Source organism: Idiotropiscis lumnitzeri, chromosome 5 (genome assembly GCF_059441095.1).
Source record: "Idiotropiscis lumnitzeri isolate Australia: NSW breed Sydney's pygmy pipehorse chromosome 5, RoL_Ilum_1.0, whole genome shotgun sequence".
Taxonomy (NCBI): domain Eukaryota; kingdom Metazoa; phylum Chordata; class Actinopteri; order Syngnathiformes; family Syngnathidae; genus Idiotropiscis; species Idiotropiscis lumnitzeri.
The window spans coordinates 29908141-29924553 of NC_142395.1; the positions used below are offsets into that span (position 1 = coordinate 29908141).

Sequence of the window (16413 nt, forward strand, 5' to 3'; positions counted from 1 at the left end):
TCACTGTTAAATCTGATTGATTTTCTTGTGATACCATCAGTAATTCGTCTCAGATGCCGACTCTTGTCTCCTATCATAGTCACTCAAATCATCTGTGTGATCCTTACGGAATACGTATTCGATATTCTTGAGGAATCGGTCAAGGGTGGTCAACACCACCAGAAACGCTTTTTTAAATTGTATTTATGGCATAGCATCTCTCTCGACGCTGACGTTGCTGTTTTTACCTACGTAATCTTTTTTCCAAAGTTTTTCAGAATCGCCAGTGCCGCCTCATATGACTGCTTCTTTTTTTTCCAATTCAATTTTGAATTTGTCCTCAAAGCGGCGCTGTGCTGGCCTTTGAATGATGTCGACATTTTTCAGTCGTCTGATTGGTTGATCAGAACAAGCTAAGTTGGAATGGCAAAAGAGGGTTTTATTGAATTTTTTTGTGTGTGTTTTGGAAAGGTCTACTCGAGGGCACTTAAGAGGATACTAGTCGTTCATGGACTCTAAGAAGAATTGTTAATTGTGTGATGGGTTTTTGTTTGTTCTGTTGTTTGTTTACTTAGTGCCTATACGTGTGTATGGGAGAGTGTGAGTTTTTTTGGGGGGGGAGTTGGGATATGCGTGTGTTTTGAGTGTGAAATGTTTTTTTTGTACAGTGTGAGAGGATTTTTTGTTCATTTGAGTTTTTGTGTATATATGAAAGACTTCTTTGGTGTGTGCGTGCGTGGGTGTGAGAGAGAGTGAAAATATAGCAGATACTACGACATGGACCTTAGGTGGGATATCAAATAGCCTACTAGTAATAGTACTGAACTAGTGTACTCTTTGTCCTCGCAAGTCATGTTTTTTACACGACTGTGTTGCCTTCTAATACTCTATGACATCTCTTCACAAATGTATAAATAAAGTCGTATTTTATTCTATTGTAAATGTATGACAACTTTGTCAAACTAGTAGAAAAACATACATTTTAGGAGTGTGGCAAAATTACTAGTGGACTTTTTTTCCTCCTAGAACGGAGACTACTAGTGCATGACAAGTGTGTACAAAGTTCGATTGGGCCAAAAATGATACTGCAAATGGCCCGCCCTTAAGAGAGTGCCGAACTCATTATGCTAGGGCACTGAATTGGACAAAGAGTGTGCTAGTACGTGGACCTTATGCATGATATCAAGGATATCGAATAAATGCACTCCACTTTTACACTTTCTTCTTTGAGCGAGAGGCAGAGTGGAGCTCACACAGGCAACAGTTGCTACCGTCACTCATTGACATCTCACACACACACGCACACCCCTTCATGCATAGTCACCCACGATGGGACACGCACACACACACACATGGGCAGCGGGGTCACACATGCTTCATAAAGGGCGCCGTCACAATGGCTTTTCTGTTTCTCTGAGCGCAGCGCTGCGATGCAACAGGCCTGAATGAATGATGCAGCTCCGCTCCTCGCCATTTCTCGCCGGATGACAGCGAGGACGACGCAGCTGGAAGGGGCGGCATGTTTGCCAAGGACGGCCCTGAAGGTGAGCCCTCACAATGCAGCCACCGCCGTATGCTAGTCGTCGTGAGGGATCTCATGATTTGGGAGAGAATGATTGATGGCAGGCTGAATGTGAATGAGTGACCCTCTTTAGACGTCAGGTGGTATTGTGAAATTTGGAGGAAAAAAAGCTTCGGGACGAAAACTGACAGTAAAGAAGTCGGAAGTTTCCCTTACTGCACCGGACAATTCAGAACATTCGTGCAACATACTAGTAGAACAACTGGCTACTAGTGGCACGTTTTCCACATCTCGTGCCACTTTTGTCCGACTCATAAGACCTTAAGCTGGATGTGATGGAGAGCAGTTGTCAACCAGTGCACAGCTTTGCCTCACGAGTAGTTTGTAGTTGTTCTCCTCGTATTTCAAAAGATGTCCTACGAGTGAGCACAAAGAACATCTTTATTTGATCAGTTGTGAAGGCGCTATAGGAATGAAAATGATGCTTGTTGTTGTTGATGCTTTGATTCTCCAGCAACTTTCCCGGAGTGAGTGAGATTGCTATGGTGATATATGTGCGCGCGCGTGTGTGTGTGTGTGTGTGAGGTGACAGATGGATGGGACTCCCCCAACGCAGAGATTCCTCCGAGTAAAAAAAAATGTTGGCCGCAGGTGTTTCTCGTTCAACACTTTGTGATTGGCGGGCCTGGTTTGTTTTCAAAGTAACGACTGACAAATGTCTGGCGAGACGATGATTCATATTCAGGTCGCCGGTGTTGGTTAATAATTAATTTCTTGTTATGTGTCGAAGCAATAAGGAAAGAAAAGCGTTCTTTACAAATGGTGTGGCTTGTCAAAGCTCATCGCTCCGAAATTTGAGCGCAGGTGCTTCACATCTTGTCCACTAAACTCGATTCCTTTGACTTGAAATCACCAATTCTCAATTTAAAGCAATCATCCATTTTTTTCGAACGTTTTTACACACGTGCTCTTCTAATGAATGGAATGAGACTGTAAACTTGTTGCATCTGGTGTGTGTGTGTGTGTGTAAACCATAAAAAGGTTACACGACATGTACTCGATTCCATATGCAATGTTCAGATGTGTCACGGGAAATGATCCTGATTCAAATATTGAATTTGTTTTCTGTGCCGGTGTCAGGCAAAACAATGCAATGCAATGTTCTTCCACTAGGTGGCAGAACGTAAATAATGCGAGCTTGTGCAATGTGAGCTTGAAATCTTTTGTGACTTTTTTTGTGACGTTTTGATGACAAAAATGTGCTTGAATGTGAACTCAAAGGCTTTGACCAAAAAACGCTGCTGCATAATCTTTTTTTTTTTTTTTTATGAACCACAAATCAAGTGTGTCATGTTTCTTGCCAAATGGATTTTTCTTATTTTGGCAGAAAATCAGCGCCAAAATCATACTTCTTTTTTTTTTTCACCAAATCCTTTTCAACGTAAATTGAGCAATTGTTGTATACTTCAATAATTGAATGTCACAATTTTCCATCATTTCGATTTGTTTTGTGATTGTTAGGATAACCACAAAGTCTCTCTCCAACACAAACTTTACAAAATCAATTGATGACATGGAAGGTGTTTCCGAAATGTTCCAGGATTGGTGTCACAAATGTTGCAAATTTATTCCAAATAAAAAACACGAAAATCGTATTTCCGCCGAGCTCAGACGCGTCACTCCAACTCGAAAGGTTCCGACGGCTCATTTGGTGAAATGAGTTGATTGGACATGATTTGGAAAGACACACGTTCCCACAGTCGATTGTGCATGTCAGCGCACAAATGAATTGTCTGATCTGTGCAGAGAAAAAATTCTCCTGCTTTAAACATCCCAATGAGCACAGTGGCCTCTAAGTTTCAAACCGGCAGGACTTTTCCTGGAGCTGGCTGCCCGTTGAAACTCGAAGCACGACTGCCAAGACAAGGAAGGAGGGGCTTCAGGACAACTCTGTGGACGTCCTCCGATGGCCCGGACATCAATTTGAAAATGGCTCTTCACCCGCACTCCCAACCCAAGCTGGGGGTGCTTGAGCGGTGCTGAAAAGAGGAACGGCGTAACCGCTCCAAGAGAGGTGTGGCGTTATTTTCGAAAAAACGGTTATTTCGGCCCCCCAAAAAACCCCAGAATTATTTCAAAATCAGGAAATAGACCAAATCGGGCCCAGAGAGGCTGCAGGAATTTTTCAGCTCGGTCGACTTCATGCGCACGGTCATGCAAGCATTTGCTGACAAAATGTCTGCCTTTCTCCTTCTCTGTCTCGCCATCGTCGCTCGCTGGCCGTCAGCCAATCGGTGCGCTCGGTTGGGACTCGCAAGAATGTGCATTTGCTCCTGAATTTATTTGATTAGCGTCACGTCACGCAGCCACCGGAGGTGGCGTCAAAAGTAAATATGGATAAGAGAAAGAGGAAGGGTCAAGCAGAAAAGGCCAGAAAGAAGTGAGGGATTAAAAAAAAAAATGCCATCCCGACGGGAAAGTCGTGTGTTTGAGCGACTTTTTGACAACGTGCCAGCTCCCTTCCTGCCTTTTTCTAAAACGTCCTCAATGAGAGGAACATGTTGATGACTTGACAGTCTCCGGAAGGGAACATAAAAGGCAGCTCAGGTGAGGCCCACAAATCACCTCCTCTAGCTCCTCCTCTTGCTCCTCCCCCTTTGTCAGGTACAAGTCAAGCGCTGAAGACGCGTCGAAGGCACAAAGCTGGCAGACGCGTGGAAATATGAGTCAAGTTGAAGTCACGTCGCGCATTTACTAAATGGGGCTTTTCCTTCTGGGCCTGATTCTCCGCTGCTGGATCGCCACCGTGGAGGGTGAGCGCACACACACACAACATGTACGTGTGTGATCCTCGACAACGATTATGTTTTTGTCATTTATTACAACTGACCTTGGTAAAAGCAACAAATGATTTAAGAAATGAAAATATGAAGAAAATGCTTATCATAAAACAACTGAAACGAGCAAACAAAGCGGACAACCGGTGCGTTTCTTGAAATGAGTTTTTTCAGGTTTTTTAATCCAATACGGAACTTTTTTTTTCTTCATTACAAATATTATTGTATTCTTGAGAATGTAATGAATTGTAAAAGCGAGTCTTTGATTCTGTACCCGTTTTTGATTCCTATTTTTGCTTTGAAGGTTCATGTTCAGCAGAAAGCGCTGCAACTTGCGATCAATGTCTCCAACTTGGTCCGCGCTGTGCCTGGTGTACGCAAGAGGTAGCCAGCAGCTTCCGAATGTGCGGCTTTTGCAACATCTCACAATGCACATTTTCTCCTTCCAAGAATTTCACCGACTGGTTATCAGCGAGTGAAAGATGTGACACGCCGGAGCATTTGCTGGAAAAAGGATGTGCCCAGAGCCTGCTGGAGTTTCCCATTTCCAAAAGTGAAATCCTGCAGGATGAACCGCTCGGGAAGAAGGGCGGCAACCCGAACCTCACACGGATCTCCCCGCAGAAAATGGCACTCAAGCTACGACCTGGTATGCAATTTTCATATTCGGAGCAGAGCTGGGCATTCTTTCCCGGGGGATCCGTAATCCATCAGAAAATAAGCGCCTTTGAATCGTAAAGTAGCCGGCGAAGGATTTTTATCGGGGTTAGGGGCTTTGTTTTGTTTTGGTTGCAAAACAAACCGACACGGCAGAGTTAATACTCGCTGCGTGGGCTGGGCAAGGAGAGCGCCACCGCCAACTACTGGCGAGCATGCGCAATTACACTTTATTGGTACCCAACAATGTTACGGTAACTTGATAACAAGAGCGCGGAGGACCGACCGACCGTCCAAAAAGGTTCAAGTGGCAAGCGCTGAGCTCTTCAGCTCTTCTTTGCGTTTTCTTTTTGGACAGGCAGTCAGGTGACTTTCCAGGTGAAAATTCAGCACACTGAAGACTACCCTGTGGACCTCTACTACCTGATGGACTTGTCAGCGTCCATGTTTGATGATCTGAACATGATCAAGAACCTGGGCTCCACCCTGTCCAAGGAGATGGCCAAACTCACCAGTAAATTTCGGATGGGCTTTGGATCTTTTGTGGAGAAGCCCGTTCTGCCCTTCATCATGATTACAGAAGAGGAGCTCGCGAACCCTTGCAGGTATCGGAGGTGGCCGTTTGGCCGTCGACATTTGCGCTTAAAATGGCTCCAATCATGTCAAGGAGGCCTGGTGCAAAGAGTGCGTCTCAGAGCTTCTCTTTTCCAAATGATTTCATCACAAAAAGTCTCGACGGCAGCTTCGGAAACAAACGCGTGACTGAGGCACAGCGTAGCGTTTGAGTAACCCGGGAAATTGCCGTCAATCAATTTGATTTTTCGTGGCCTGTATGTTGAATGTGTGCCGTGTTAGCCCAAAAGATGTATATATATATATATATATTTGGGCTGTCAAAATGAAAGCGTTATCTCAAGATTTAAATATATAATTAAATATTGTTATCATTTTTATTTACTTCCAAAATGTATTTTGCAAAACCAAATTCCAGCACTGTCCCATATTCGCTGTCCATCTTTAACACACGATCGCTGTTAAATGAGTCCTGCCTTGCAAAGCTGGAGCGTGCTGCTTACAACTAAATATGCTGGAGAAGTTTTGAGAATGATTTTGTTTCTCAAGATGACGTACTCAAGGACCAAAGAAAGCTATGAGAACAGTCTTTGATTTGAAACACTTCATATTGGGTGATTTTACATTCATGACACGATATTATTTAAGTAAATACCTCACAAAAAAATGGTAGTGGAAAAATTGCGATTAATTACGAATTTCTTTTATTTTTTTTGCAATGAATGAGTTTTAAAAAAATGTGTGTCACTTGTGCCAGTTCGACAAAGTGCTGCGAGTCTCCGGTTTTCATTCGTAAAGATTTCTTTTCTTTGTTCCAGAAGCGCCGATGTGACGTGCTTGCCGACGTTTGGTTACAAACACATCTTATCACTCACGAGCAACACGGACAAGTTCAACGAGATGGTCTCCATGCAGCACGTGTCGGCAAACATCGACGTTCCCGAGTGCGGCTTCGATGCCGTCATGCAGGCGGCCGTTTGCGGGGTAAGCGTCGGCGCAGACGCGAGCGTTCCGTTGGAGATGACCAACAATATTCTTCTGATAGGACAGAATCGGTTGGAGGAACGATTCCATGCGCTTGCTGGTGTTTGTCAGCGATGCCGACTCCCACTTTGGGATGGACAGTAAAATGGCCGGCATTGTGATTCCCAACGATGGCCGCTGTCACCTGGACACCAACAATGAATACGCCATGTCCACCGAGCAGGTTTTAATCTCATCCATTTTCATCACATCATCCCCGCTCTTCATGCTACTATTTGTATTTTTTTTTCTCGTCAGGAGTATCCAACTTTGGGCCAGTTGATTGATAAAGTGGTGGAAAACAATATCTTGTTGATATTTGCTGTGACAGAAACGCAGAAGCCAAACTATGAAGTAAGATTCACCTTATCGAAGTACAGCGAACCCCCGTTTATCACGTGGAATACGTTCCGGACACAACCTCGATTGTTTTTTTTTTTTTGTTTGCTTGTTAAAAAAAAATACAATTAAAGTTTGGTGGTTTTACCCCAACACATGCTTTGAAAACATTTCAAGCCATTTAAATAGACATAAATATTGCTCACTCTCAAGAAATATGAGAAACGTGGATAGTTGCTTTCGCTTTTTGATTTGAGTTTCATGTTTTGCTTTGCGTTTTTGTGTCCACTCGTGTTGGTTTCGCCAAGCCCGAGTGTCAACCAATCAGCTTCCTCCGACCCTTCGCGCGCTTGTGTCTCGTGCAGGTGTTCCTCGTGTCGAGCTAATTGCTTTGCTTTTAGTTCCCGGTTTGCTTTCAATTCTTGTCCGTTCTTTGTCCACGTCAGAAGTCGACGTCGGTTGTCCTCCTGCCTGGCTCGTTGTCTCGTGCCGTTTGCGTTTTTGTCTATGCCAATTCCAAATGAGTTTTCTAGACTCTGTTTGTTACTTTGATCCTTGTTTTGGACTTTGGCCATTTCGGATTTCTGAGTTCCTAGTTTGCCTTTCTTTTTTTTTTAATTAAACGTCTTTTAAGTTACCTGCCTGGCTTCCCTGCGTTTGGGTCCTCCATCTCCAGCGCCAAGACAAGTCTTGACAGTAGCACGTTTGCGAGTGGAGGGGGCGTGGCCATGTTCCTGGTTAAGAGTCGGCGTTTTTCAAGTCGTCACTCCTCATTTCTCCCAAATGAAAAGATAAAAAAGAGAATGATAAGTCATTTCAATTTCCGGTTCAAAAAATAAGTCAAGTGAGCTTGTTGGTGATCTTGGCTGGCCACTTCCTTTACCATCACTTGAAAGAAAAAGAGCCAATTTGAAGCGGAAAAGTGTGCTTCCTTCATCACTCTCGGTTGCCGTTCACTTTGAAACGAGAATTAAACATTGCTTCTTGAAAACAACCCAACCGGGTCGGCTCGCTTGATGCTCATTTGCAAGACGAATGTCTTTGTTGGGCTATTTCAAATGAACACAGACAATCTTTAAAAAAAAAGAAAACTCTAAACGTGACAACGCGGGCGGGTTGAGTGCGGTGAAGACGCGAGCCTCGCTTATTTGCATGACCGCTTCTGCTTCTTTTTAGAACTACGCCAATCTGATACCAGGCGCCACCGTCGGAGTCGTGGCCACGGATTCTCACAACATCCTTCAACTGATTTTAACGGCGTACAAAGTGAGTAAGTGTCGTCGTTTGTGTGAACTTTCCCCGACGTTTTTCTTCCAATCCCTCTTTCATTCTTTGGCTTCTCAGGAATTTGCGTGATCATGTTCACCTGCAAGTCTCGTCTTGTCCCGGCCGGTTGATATGTTTTTGTCTTTTCTGCTTTTCCTCGGCAACGTGTGCTTCCTCGTTGTGCTTTTGTGTCAATCGTGCTCGCGATGGCCAACTTCCCATCACTCGGTGACAGTTGCGCGATTTGTGAACAATTGCAGTCTGACGGCCAATTTAAGCGGCGTCGCTCTTTTTGTGCTGGTTAATGTATACACAGAAATCTTGGAAAGCGTTTCTTCCGTGTCCGTCGGATGCAGTTCAAGGTCCATGTACTCGTCGGCTCTTCGTCCCGAAAGGGAGGACAATTCAGTGCACTAGTAGAATGACTAAGTTTTTTTTTCCACAACGAATTTAATTTCTGCACCCGACTGGGACAACTTTGTTGTACTAGTAACACAAAATTGGCAAAATTGTACACTAGTGGACGTTTGTGTGCGACAAGTAAATCTGGAGATTTTAACTAGTGCAATTTGAATTTGATACGCATTTTAAGTCAATTAGTATCATTTTCTTAACATTACTAGTTGACTTTAGAGCACAGTGAGAAAAGCATTCCTGGTTTGTCACAGTTGGTATGCTACGACAGCAATGCCTCTCAAATATTTTCTGTTACACCCGCCAGGAGGTAGAAAAAAATTCACGCCCCCCCCACCACTCTGCGCCACAACTAAAAATCACATTTTTGTTGCAAAACAAACCGTTGATACTCGCGACGCACAACGGGCAAGGAGAGCGCTACTGACAACTAGTGGAGTGGAGGTGCAATGACACTTTATTGAAGTACGGCGGAAAAAAGCATGTTCCCCAGGATCACACGCGCCCTCCTCAGCATCGCATTACCCCCCCCCCTCTGTATTAGTGTGATGAACTTTCTCGTACCTTGAACCTGAAGCCAGATAGCAAGTATATGGCGTAATTGCTGAAACTTTCCCTAATAAATGGATTGCATGTCATCTTTGTCTAAGTCAGCAACCCCAAAACACCGCAGGCGTTCAAATAAGACGCAATTAAGCCTTTGAGCACGCAGACGCTTTGTCACAGAGTTCATTTGTCCAACTCCGCCCATCCTCGTGCTCAGGTGAGCCATCAGCTTGTTTTTACAGCCCAGCACACCTGGGACGATGACTCAACACGAAAAAGAGGCTTGGCACGTTACAGGTCACCGCAAAGTGAAATGGACCTTCGAATACGCCCGAATGATGCTGACCGAGTTGAGTGTGGTGATTCTTTGGAGGTGTTTCTTTGAGGAAAACAAAAGTTGTGCTTTTGCCGCTTTTGCAGGAACTGCGATCAGAGATCGAACTGGAGGTCCTTGGAGACACCGAAGAGCTCCGGATGTCCTTCGCTGCTATTTGTCCAAATGGGACAGTCCTTCCGGGCCTCAAAAAATGTTCCAATGTCAAACCTGGAGAGACGGTCAGTTGTGTTCACACGGAATTGCTTTACGGCATTTCATGAGTCAACACGCTATCGTGGACGGATAGCAATAATCACACATTCGCCAGTGGTGGGCGGTCAAGGCGTTCGAGGCCTTCTCTGCTAGCCTAAAATTATCAAGAAATCATCATCATATTCTTCACATTGATGTCTTTTTATATCCTAGTGTTGTATTTTTAGGTGAGAGTTTTTATCCAATCACAAATCAGCTCGCTCGTGTTGCCGGGCAGATTTCATATTTCACTTTTCGTCCGAGGCCTTCAGAGACAGTCGTCTGTGAGTGTCAGGTTTGAATGGCCATTTTGGGAGAGCTTACTGAAATAACTTACTAAATGTAACGGCCGAAATACAACGCTAGCTGAAAGGCCAGGAGGAACCAGACACCGTTGTTCAAAGAGTGGGACAGAGAGGCCGCGACGCGAGCAGCAGCGCTCCATGCAACTCCCCTCTCTCCTCCTCTCACCGGCTCTGCTTTTATTCGCTTGACTCAAGAATCACAAGAAATTAGAATACAATGAAGGTCTGTTTAGCCTAAACTAAATGACCAGAAGACAGGAGATTACTTAACACTGGTGGTCTGTTTTAGACGAATTAGCAGAAGACAGAAAACATCAATAACTAATCATCAGCAGAAAATAACAACTCACGGTGTAAAGGTTACTTTAACTAAACACATCTTCAGGATACTGTGTTCAAATAACAACGCAAGTGTGTTAAAGCAATTATCATTGATAGAAATATCGTATAAAAACATGATGATAAATACACAAACTGATTACCTATCCTCCGCCCATCTTACAGTGAGCAAGAGGGATTCTACAGTTGATAGATCACGAGTTGATGACAGTAAGGCATTCTCGCTGGCCTTTCGCTGAAGGTGATGAACGCGTTTTGTGATTGGATACTCACTCATCGCACGCGGAAGTCGTCATTGGCGACCGTTGGAAAAGCGAAAATATTTTCTTGCATTTTTTAAACCACAATGGCCGGAGGAGGAAAAAGTGTGGATTTAATTGCAGATGCGCTTGCGAGGCCATTTTCAAGAGAAGCGAGGTCTTGCTACGCGGTTTCTGTTTATTATTTCTCCAGCTTTAGCGTCATAAATGATGAGGGGGATTTATTCAAGTCGACTTCACTGAAGGCCTACGTGTGAAATTAGAATTAGAATGTCATGTCATGTCAATGCGCGGCCCGCCGCTGACATACGGCGCGCGGAGGCCATATTTACACATTTTCACCGCCCGTCTGTTGGTCTCGCTCTCCGTCATGCATCCCAACATCCTCGCCGCTATTTTGGACGTCTTTCTGTCATTCGATCCGTTGCGACGATCACCTTTTCCGCTCTGCGGTCTCTCAGGTGACGTTCAACGTGTCCGTGGAGCTTCCGGGCTGCCTGACTGGAAGCGGGCGCTTCTCCTTAAAGCCGGTGGGCCTCCAGGACACGTTGGACATCCGAATGGAGTCTGCGTGCTCCTGCTCCTGCGAGCGTCCTCCCGAAGGCGACGACAGCCGGCGGTGCGCGGGGGGCCAGGGGACGTTCCGCTGCGGCGTGTGCGCGTGTCAGCCGGGCTTCTCGGGAGCCGAGTGCGAATGCCGTGAGGAAAGCGCCTCGCTGAGCGACTGCGTGGCGAACAACGAGAGCGCCGTTTGCAGCGGGCAGGGCCGATGCTACTGCGGCGAGTGCGTGTGTGACGCATCCAGCTTCGGTCACATCTACGGACCTTTCTGCCAGTGTGACGACTTCTCGTGCGTTCGCTTCCGCGGGGAGCTCTGCGGAGGTGAGCTGTCCGATCCTCTTGTGGATTATTGGCGCGGCCGTGTGGCGAGCTTTTGCGCATGAGCGTGTTTCTTGTCTCAGGCCGCGGGGCGTGCGACTGCGGAGAGTGCCGCTGCCAAAGCGGCTGGACGGGCGAGTACTGCAACTGCAGCAGCAGCACCGAGGCGTGTCTTTCCCAAGACGGAGTCCTGTGCAGCGGCCGAGGCGAGTGCGAGTGCGGCCGCTGTGTCTGCTTGCTATCCGGAGCGTCGGGGGACTTGTGTGACAAGTGCCCCACATGTGGAGACGCTTGTTCCATTGCAAGGTGAGCACAAGACACGAGAAGCCAATTGGGGGGGGGGGAACAAAAAAAAACCCGTTTTGAATTGAAATGTGCTTGAAGGCATTTACACTAAGTCAAGTTTTGGAGGTTTTATTCTTCCCAATGTTGAAACAATTTCCCTCCTTTTTTCAACCAATGAATATCGACTTCAAGTATCGGTTCTCGGCCTCCGCGACAGCAATAAAACAAAAAACAAGCAAACCTAAAATTTGAAATGTGATCACTTTTCCTTAATGATGCTCAAAATGCACGACAGTGAAATATTTTTAATGTCTTTCTTTTAACAATTCTGACCCGTGTCAAAACTCAAATGGATTTTATTCTGACCAGCGTGGGCTTTATTCTTTTCATCGACGGGTGCACGCGTGTGCCAAAGCTTTATTTTCTTCTCCGGGCAAGTCGAGTTTTTTGTGTTTGGGAATTTGGCGCCTTTCTTGGCATTTGAGGCACCAAAAGCCTTTTTTTATTTTCTTTTCCACCCCCCAGCGCACCTGTAAATTTGGGGACACAAAGTAGACTCGACATTAGACCATCCGAAGAGCCGCTTGTCACACGCAGACGCGCCGTCGGGGGTTGAAGGCGTCCGAGTTGTCGCTTCGCAGTGGCCGACTTTTCATCTTCTTGCCGTTTCTCCTAAAAGAACGTCAAGTGATTTTCTGGATGCGCCGAATGTGAAGGAAACGAGAGAGACGGAATCAAGTCGGCTGTGCTCGCCCCCACAACAGCGCAGACACCCACTTCTACCTGCATGCGTTTAGGAAAATACCAAAAGAAAAAACTGCGCCCGTACTTTGCGCTAAACTTGCGCTGGCCACAAAGAAAGCGTCCGAGTCATTTAGCGTATGCACAAAGTAAATATTTGGACGGCGATCTTTTCGGGGGGTTTGTAACAGTCCTGACAACTGCCGATGTTGCCGCCACATTTCCACAAGTTGCCACCGAACATGCACCCGATGCTCTTTGGAAATCTCCAAAAATCTCATCTGTTATTTTTTTCACGTCTTTGTCAGAATAGAACTTCACATTCTTTGATCGTTTTTAATGAGGAGAAGTGACGAAGAATGTAAAAAAAAAAAAAAAAGCAAAATGTAAGATGTTGTATCCTTACGCCCCACAATCGATCTGATCCGTCTTCTCTCCCGAGTGGCGGATCAGGTTTTGGTTCTCTTGTTTCCGTGCGTCGACACCCCGCAGGTGACATGGAAAGGCCACCAAAGTCTTCGGCGCGGCCCTCGAGGATTGCCGTTGCCGTTGTCTTTTGATGGCACCGTTGGAGCGGATACGGGGGCGACCTTTGCAAAATGCTCTCTAGCGCTTGTTGAGACGATCGCCTTTGCGTTTGATCGCAGGACGTGTGTGGAGTGCCACCTGCAAGCAAAAGACGATGCTGAGCTGTGCCAGCAAAACTGCAGCCTCCCCAAGATTGACGTCAACAAAACCGCCGGTACGTTACCCGCCAAGGATGGCACGTCTCTTTGCGAGGTGACGCCGTTGCCACTTTGCGATTGCCTGTGCGTAATCAAGTCGCCCGTATGGAAAACCATTGGAGCTTTTTTTTTTCCCCATCGCCAGCTTCAAGTCCAGGACAATTCAAGACACTAGTAGAAAGATGAGGGGGCACCAGTAGAAAAGAACTTTGGGACGCGAGTAGGCCAACTTCACCTTCCTAGAGGGGCTAAACTACTTTTGGTGTTACTAATAGGGTCCAGGAAGGCTACTAGTGCACGTCACGTGACTGCTGTTTGGGCCTAGTAGTGCTACTGGTGCGGTAGAGTCGTTTACGATTGCATCGTTGTTGGCGTCACCGAGTCGTTTGAAAAAAGAGCGAGAGATCTGAAATCCGTTCAAACTCGGGTTTGGGATTTGGCAGGTGGGCTCTTTCGCGACGTGCTGGCCTTGATAGCGAGCTAAAGCGTCATGTCCTCACCAGTTTGCAAAGTGACTTACCGATTGGCTCGCGTAACTATTACATGTCAGACGGTCGTTCTGTTCGTAATGTTTCCTCATAAACGACGCAAGAACAATTTATGCCTAACTTTTATGTGCCATCAATTTGAATGGAATTATTATTTCGGGACAGTTCTTTTGTGCTCTATTTAAGCACGGTGTTAATGTTCAAACTGTGAACAGAATGTTAGATTGACTTTTTTGGGCTTAATGCTCAGGCACATTTTCAATGAACACTTAGTCCTCGCTCACTGGACTTTAATGTTAGTTTTCGGAGCGACGTATTTTTCCAGGTGATACTCGGCGTAGACAAAAAGTTGAGGAATCTCAACTCTATTTGTCCGCGAGCCATGTCCTTTCGGCTTCTTTTCAACCTCGGACAATGGCGCGCATATTCTTCACCTTGTTGTCCTTTTGTGGCGCATGTGAAGAGCCGATGGAGCGTGGCTTCCTTTAAACGAGAGATTATTTCAAACGTGCTGAGAGCGATATCTGATCCGCCATGAGGATTTTTCAGACGTGAACACAATAATGCAGACGACACGTTAGCGCGCGCGCACGCACACGCACACAGATGGTCCTCTTTGATACGGCGATCACAATGACAGCGCCACAGAGGTGAGGATATCCTTTTCCATTGTGGCCTCAGTTGAGAGGGAAGCTGATCTACGATTCTTTGGTGGCTTCATGACAAACGTTCCAATTTCCTTTCAGAAGTAGACAAGAGTGCCTCTATGCAATGCACGCTAATGTCCCAAAATGAATGCTGGATCTCGTTTAGCGTCCTTGGCGGGGACACGATGACCATCTACAATGCTCACGTGCACGGTAAGCTGGCCAACAAAGTACGCGCAAGCAAGAAATGGTGACGAGTATAAACCGTGTTGTTTTGGGCGGGCATTTTAGATTTAGTCTTAGTCTTAGTCATGATGAGACGGGCGTGTGTGACCCTTGGGGAACATGCTCTTTTTTCCCCCGCCGTACTACAAGAAAGTGTAATTGCACCTCCACTCCAGTAGTTGGCAGTGGCGCTCTCCTTGCCCGTTGTATTAACGCGACGGTGTAGGTTTATTTTGCAACAAAAATGCTATTTACATTTTCGGCAGAGAGTGGGTGGTGGGGTGGGGTTGCGTGAATTATTTTCTTCTTGCTGGGGGTGGGGGGGGGCATAACGGGAAATAATTGAGAAGCACAGAGTCGTCTTTTATCCTGTTCTAGGTTGTCCTGAGGCGCCCAACATCCCCATGATCATCTTGGGGGTCTCGCTTTCCATTGTGTGCATCGGTCTGATCCTGCTGGCCGTTTGGAAAGTGCTGGTCTCAGTCCACGACGGGAAAGAGGTGGCCAGGTTTGAGGCTGAGATGGCAAAGGCAAAGTGGCAGTCGGTGAGTTCTTAACTCACTCGCTGCCATTGACGAGCATAGAAGACAAAACGTACATGGGTTTTACCCGGACTGGTGGCGAAGATGCCATCCAGGTTCTTCAGCGTGTAAAAAAACAAAAAACAAAGAGAGGATCTGCAAATTGAATTGGTTGAGAGGAATTGTTTGGGGAATCCCGATGAAAAAGGTTGATCAGAACATCGAAAAGAATTTGCCCGAGTGACAAAAAAAGAAAAATAGCCCAACTGTGAATGTTGTGTGGTGTTGTTTCGAAGTGCATCATTTTGTGTTTTCCACTCAGGGGACCAACCCACTGTTCAGGAGCTCCACAACGACATTTAAAAATGTTACCTATAAGAACCGAGAGCGGGAGAAGATGATTGCAACGGATCACTACTGATGATCAGCTGGAGGCAATGCCAAGCAGCATCTGAGTGCACTTAGTCTTTGTGTGCGCGTGCGCGTGCGCGTGTTACAACAGGAAAGTGATTTCGCAACTTTTTTTTTTTTGGACTACTGCACGAACCTCTGAATCGGTTCCGAGCCGTAAGTCAGAATCCTGACAAGTCTATGAAGAGACGTGACGCTGTGTCCAACATTTGCTGCTGTTTGCCTGCAGGTGCAAATGCACGCTGACTAACACACGCACGCACGCACGCACGCACGCACACTCATCTCGGCTGTCTGTTGCGAGAACCTGCAAGCTTCAACACGCTTCTGAGGGAGGACACGAAAATATTGGCGTGGTCGACTACTGAAAAAATGAACAATGTTGTCTTTGTGTTCGTCCAATGAATGTAAACGCTGAGTTGATGGTTTTCAATGTTTTTCGTTTTTTGTGAAGAAAGGCTGAGCCTTCAATGGAAATAAAATGGAATGGTGTGGCACAAGTTTTTTTTTTTTTTTTTTTTTTCATACCGACACTAAAGTCTCACGAAAGTAACAATTCTCCTCTCATTTTTGTAACCAATTTATCATGATTGTCTATCTTTTCATGAGACAATGGAGAAGAAATGTCACTTTAAAGTAAGTCGTCAGTTTGAGTGCCAATTTCGGCCTTCTGTCATCTCGGGCACCCCTCAGTGAAAAAGTCCAAATTCTTTATCTATCTATTAGGGCTGTCAAAATCAAAGTGTTAGAGAAATAAATAAAAAAAAGCTTGATTTACTTCCAAAAAAATGTGCATATTTTGCAAATATTGTACCATATTACTTATCCATCTTCAGCACATCATCTCAGAACAAAACCTGCCC

At 45.7% G+C, this 16413-nt stretch overlaps 1 protein-coding gene across 4 annotated transcripts; it reads left to right on the forward strand.

Annotated features, from left to right (window-relative positions):
- The first annotated feature begins 1334 nt into the window (after window positions 1–1334).
- itgb6 (integrin, beta 6) lies at window positions 1335–16052 on the forward strand. 4 transcript variants are annotated; one of them, XM_088295394.1, is made up of 16 exons: window positions 1336–1523; window positions 4166–4314; window positions 4643–4722; window positions 4789–4987; window positions 5354–5600; window positions 6387–6552; window positions 6614–6775; window positions 6850–6945; window positions 8107–8196; window positions 9577–9711; window positions 11090–11510; window positions 11591–11813; window positions 13181–13275; window positions 14493–14606; window positions 14997–15163; window positions 15462–16052. In XM_088295394.1, the coding sequence occupies exons 2-16, from the start codon at window positions 4260–4262 to the stop codon at window positions 15558–15560; spliced, it is 2349 nt and encodes a 782-aa protein (XP_088151520.1). In that variant the 5' UTR covers window positions 1336–1523; window positions 4166–4259; the 3' UTR covers window positions 15561–16052. The 4 variants fall into 4 exon arrangements, 3 of the variants coding, with proteins under 3 accessions (XP_088151521.1, XP_088151520.1, XP_088151523.1); XR_015843106.1 differs by lacking the exon at window positions 15462–16052 and having other exon boundaries at window positions 1335–1523; window positions 13404–14606; window positions 14997–15037; XM_088295395.1 differs by lacking the exon at window positions 14493–14606 and having other exon boundaries at window positions 1335–1523.
- The last annotated feature ends 361 nt before the right edge of the window (window positions 16053–16413 follow it).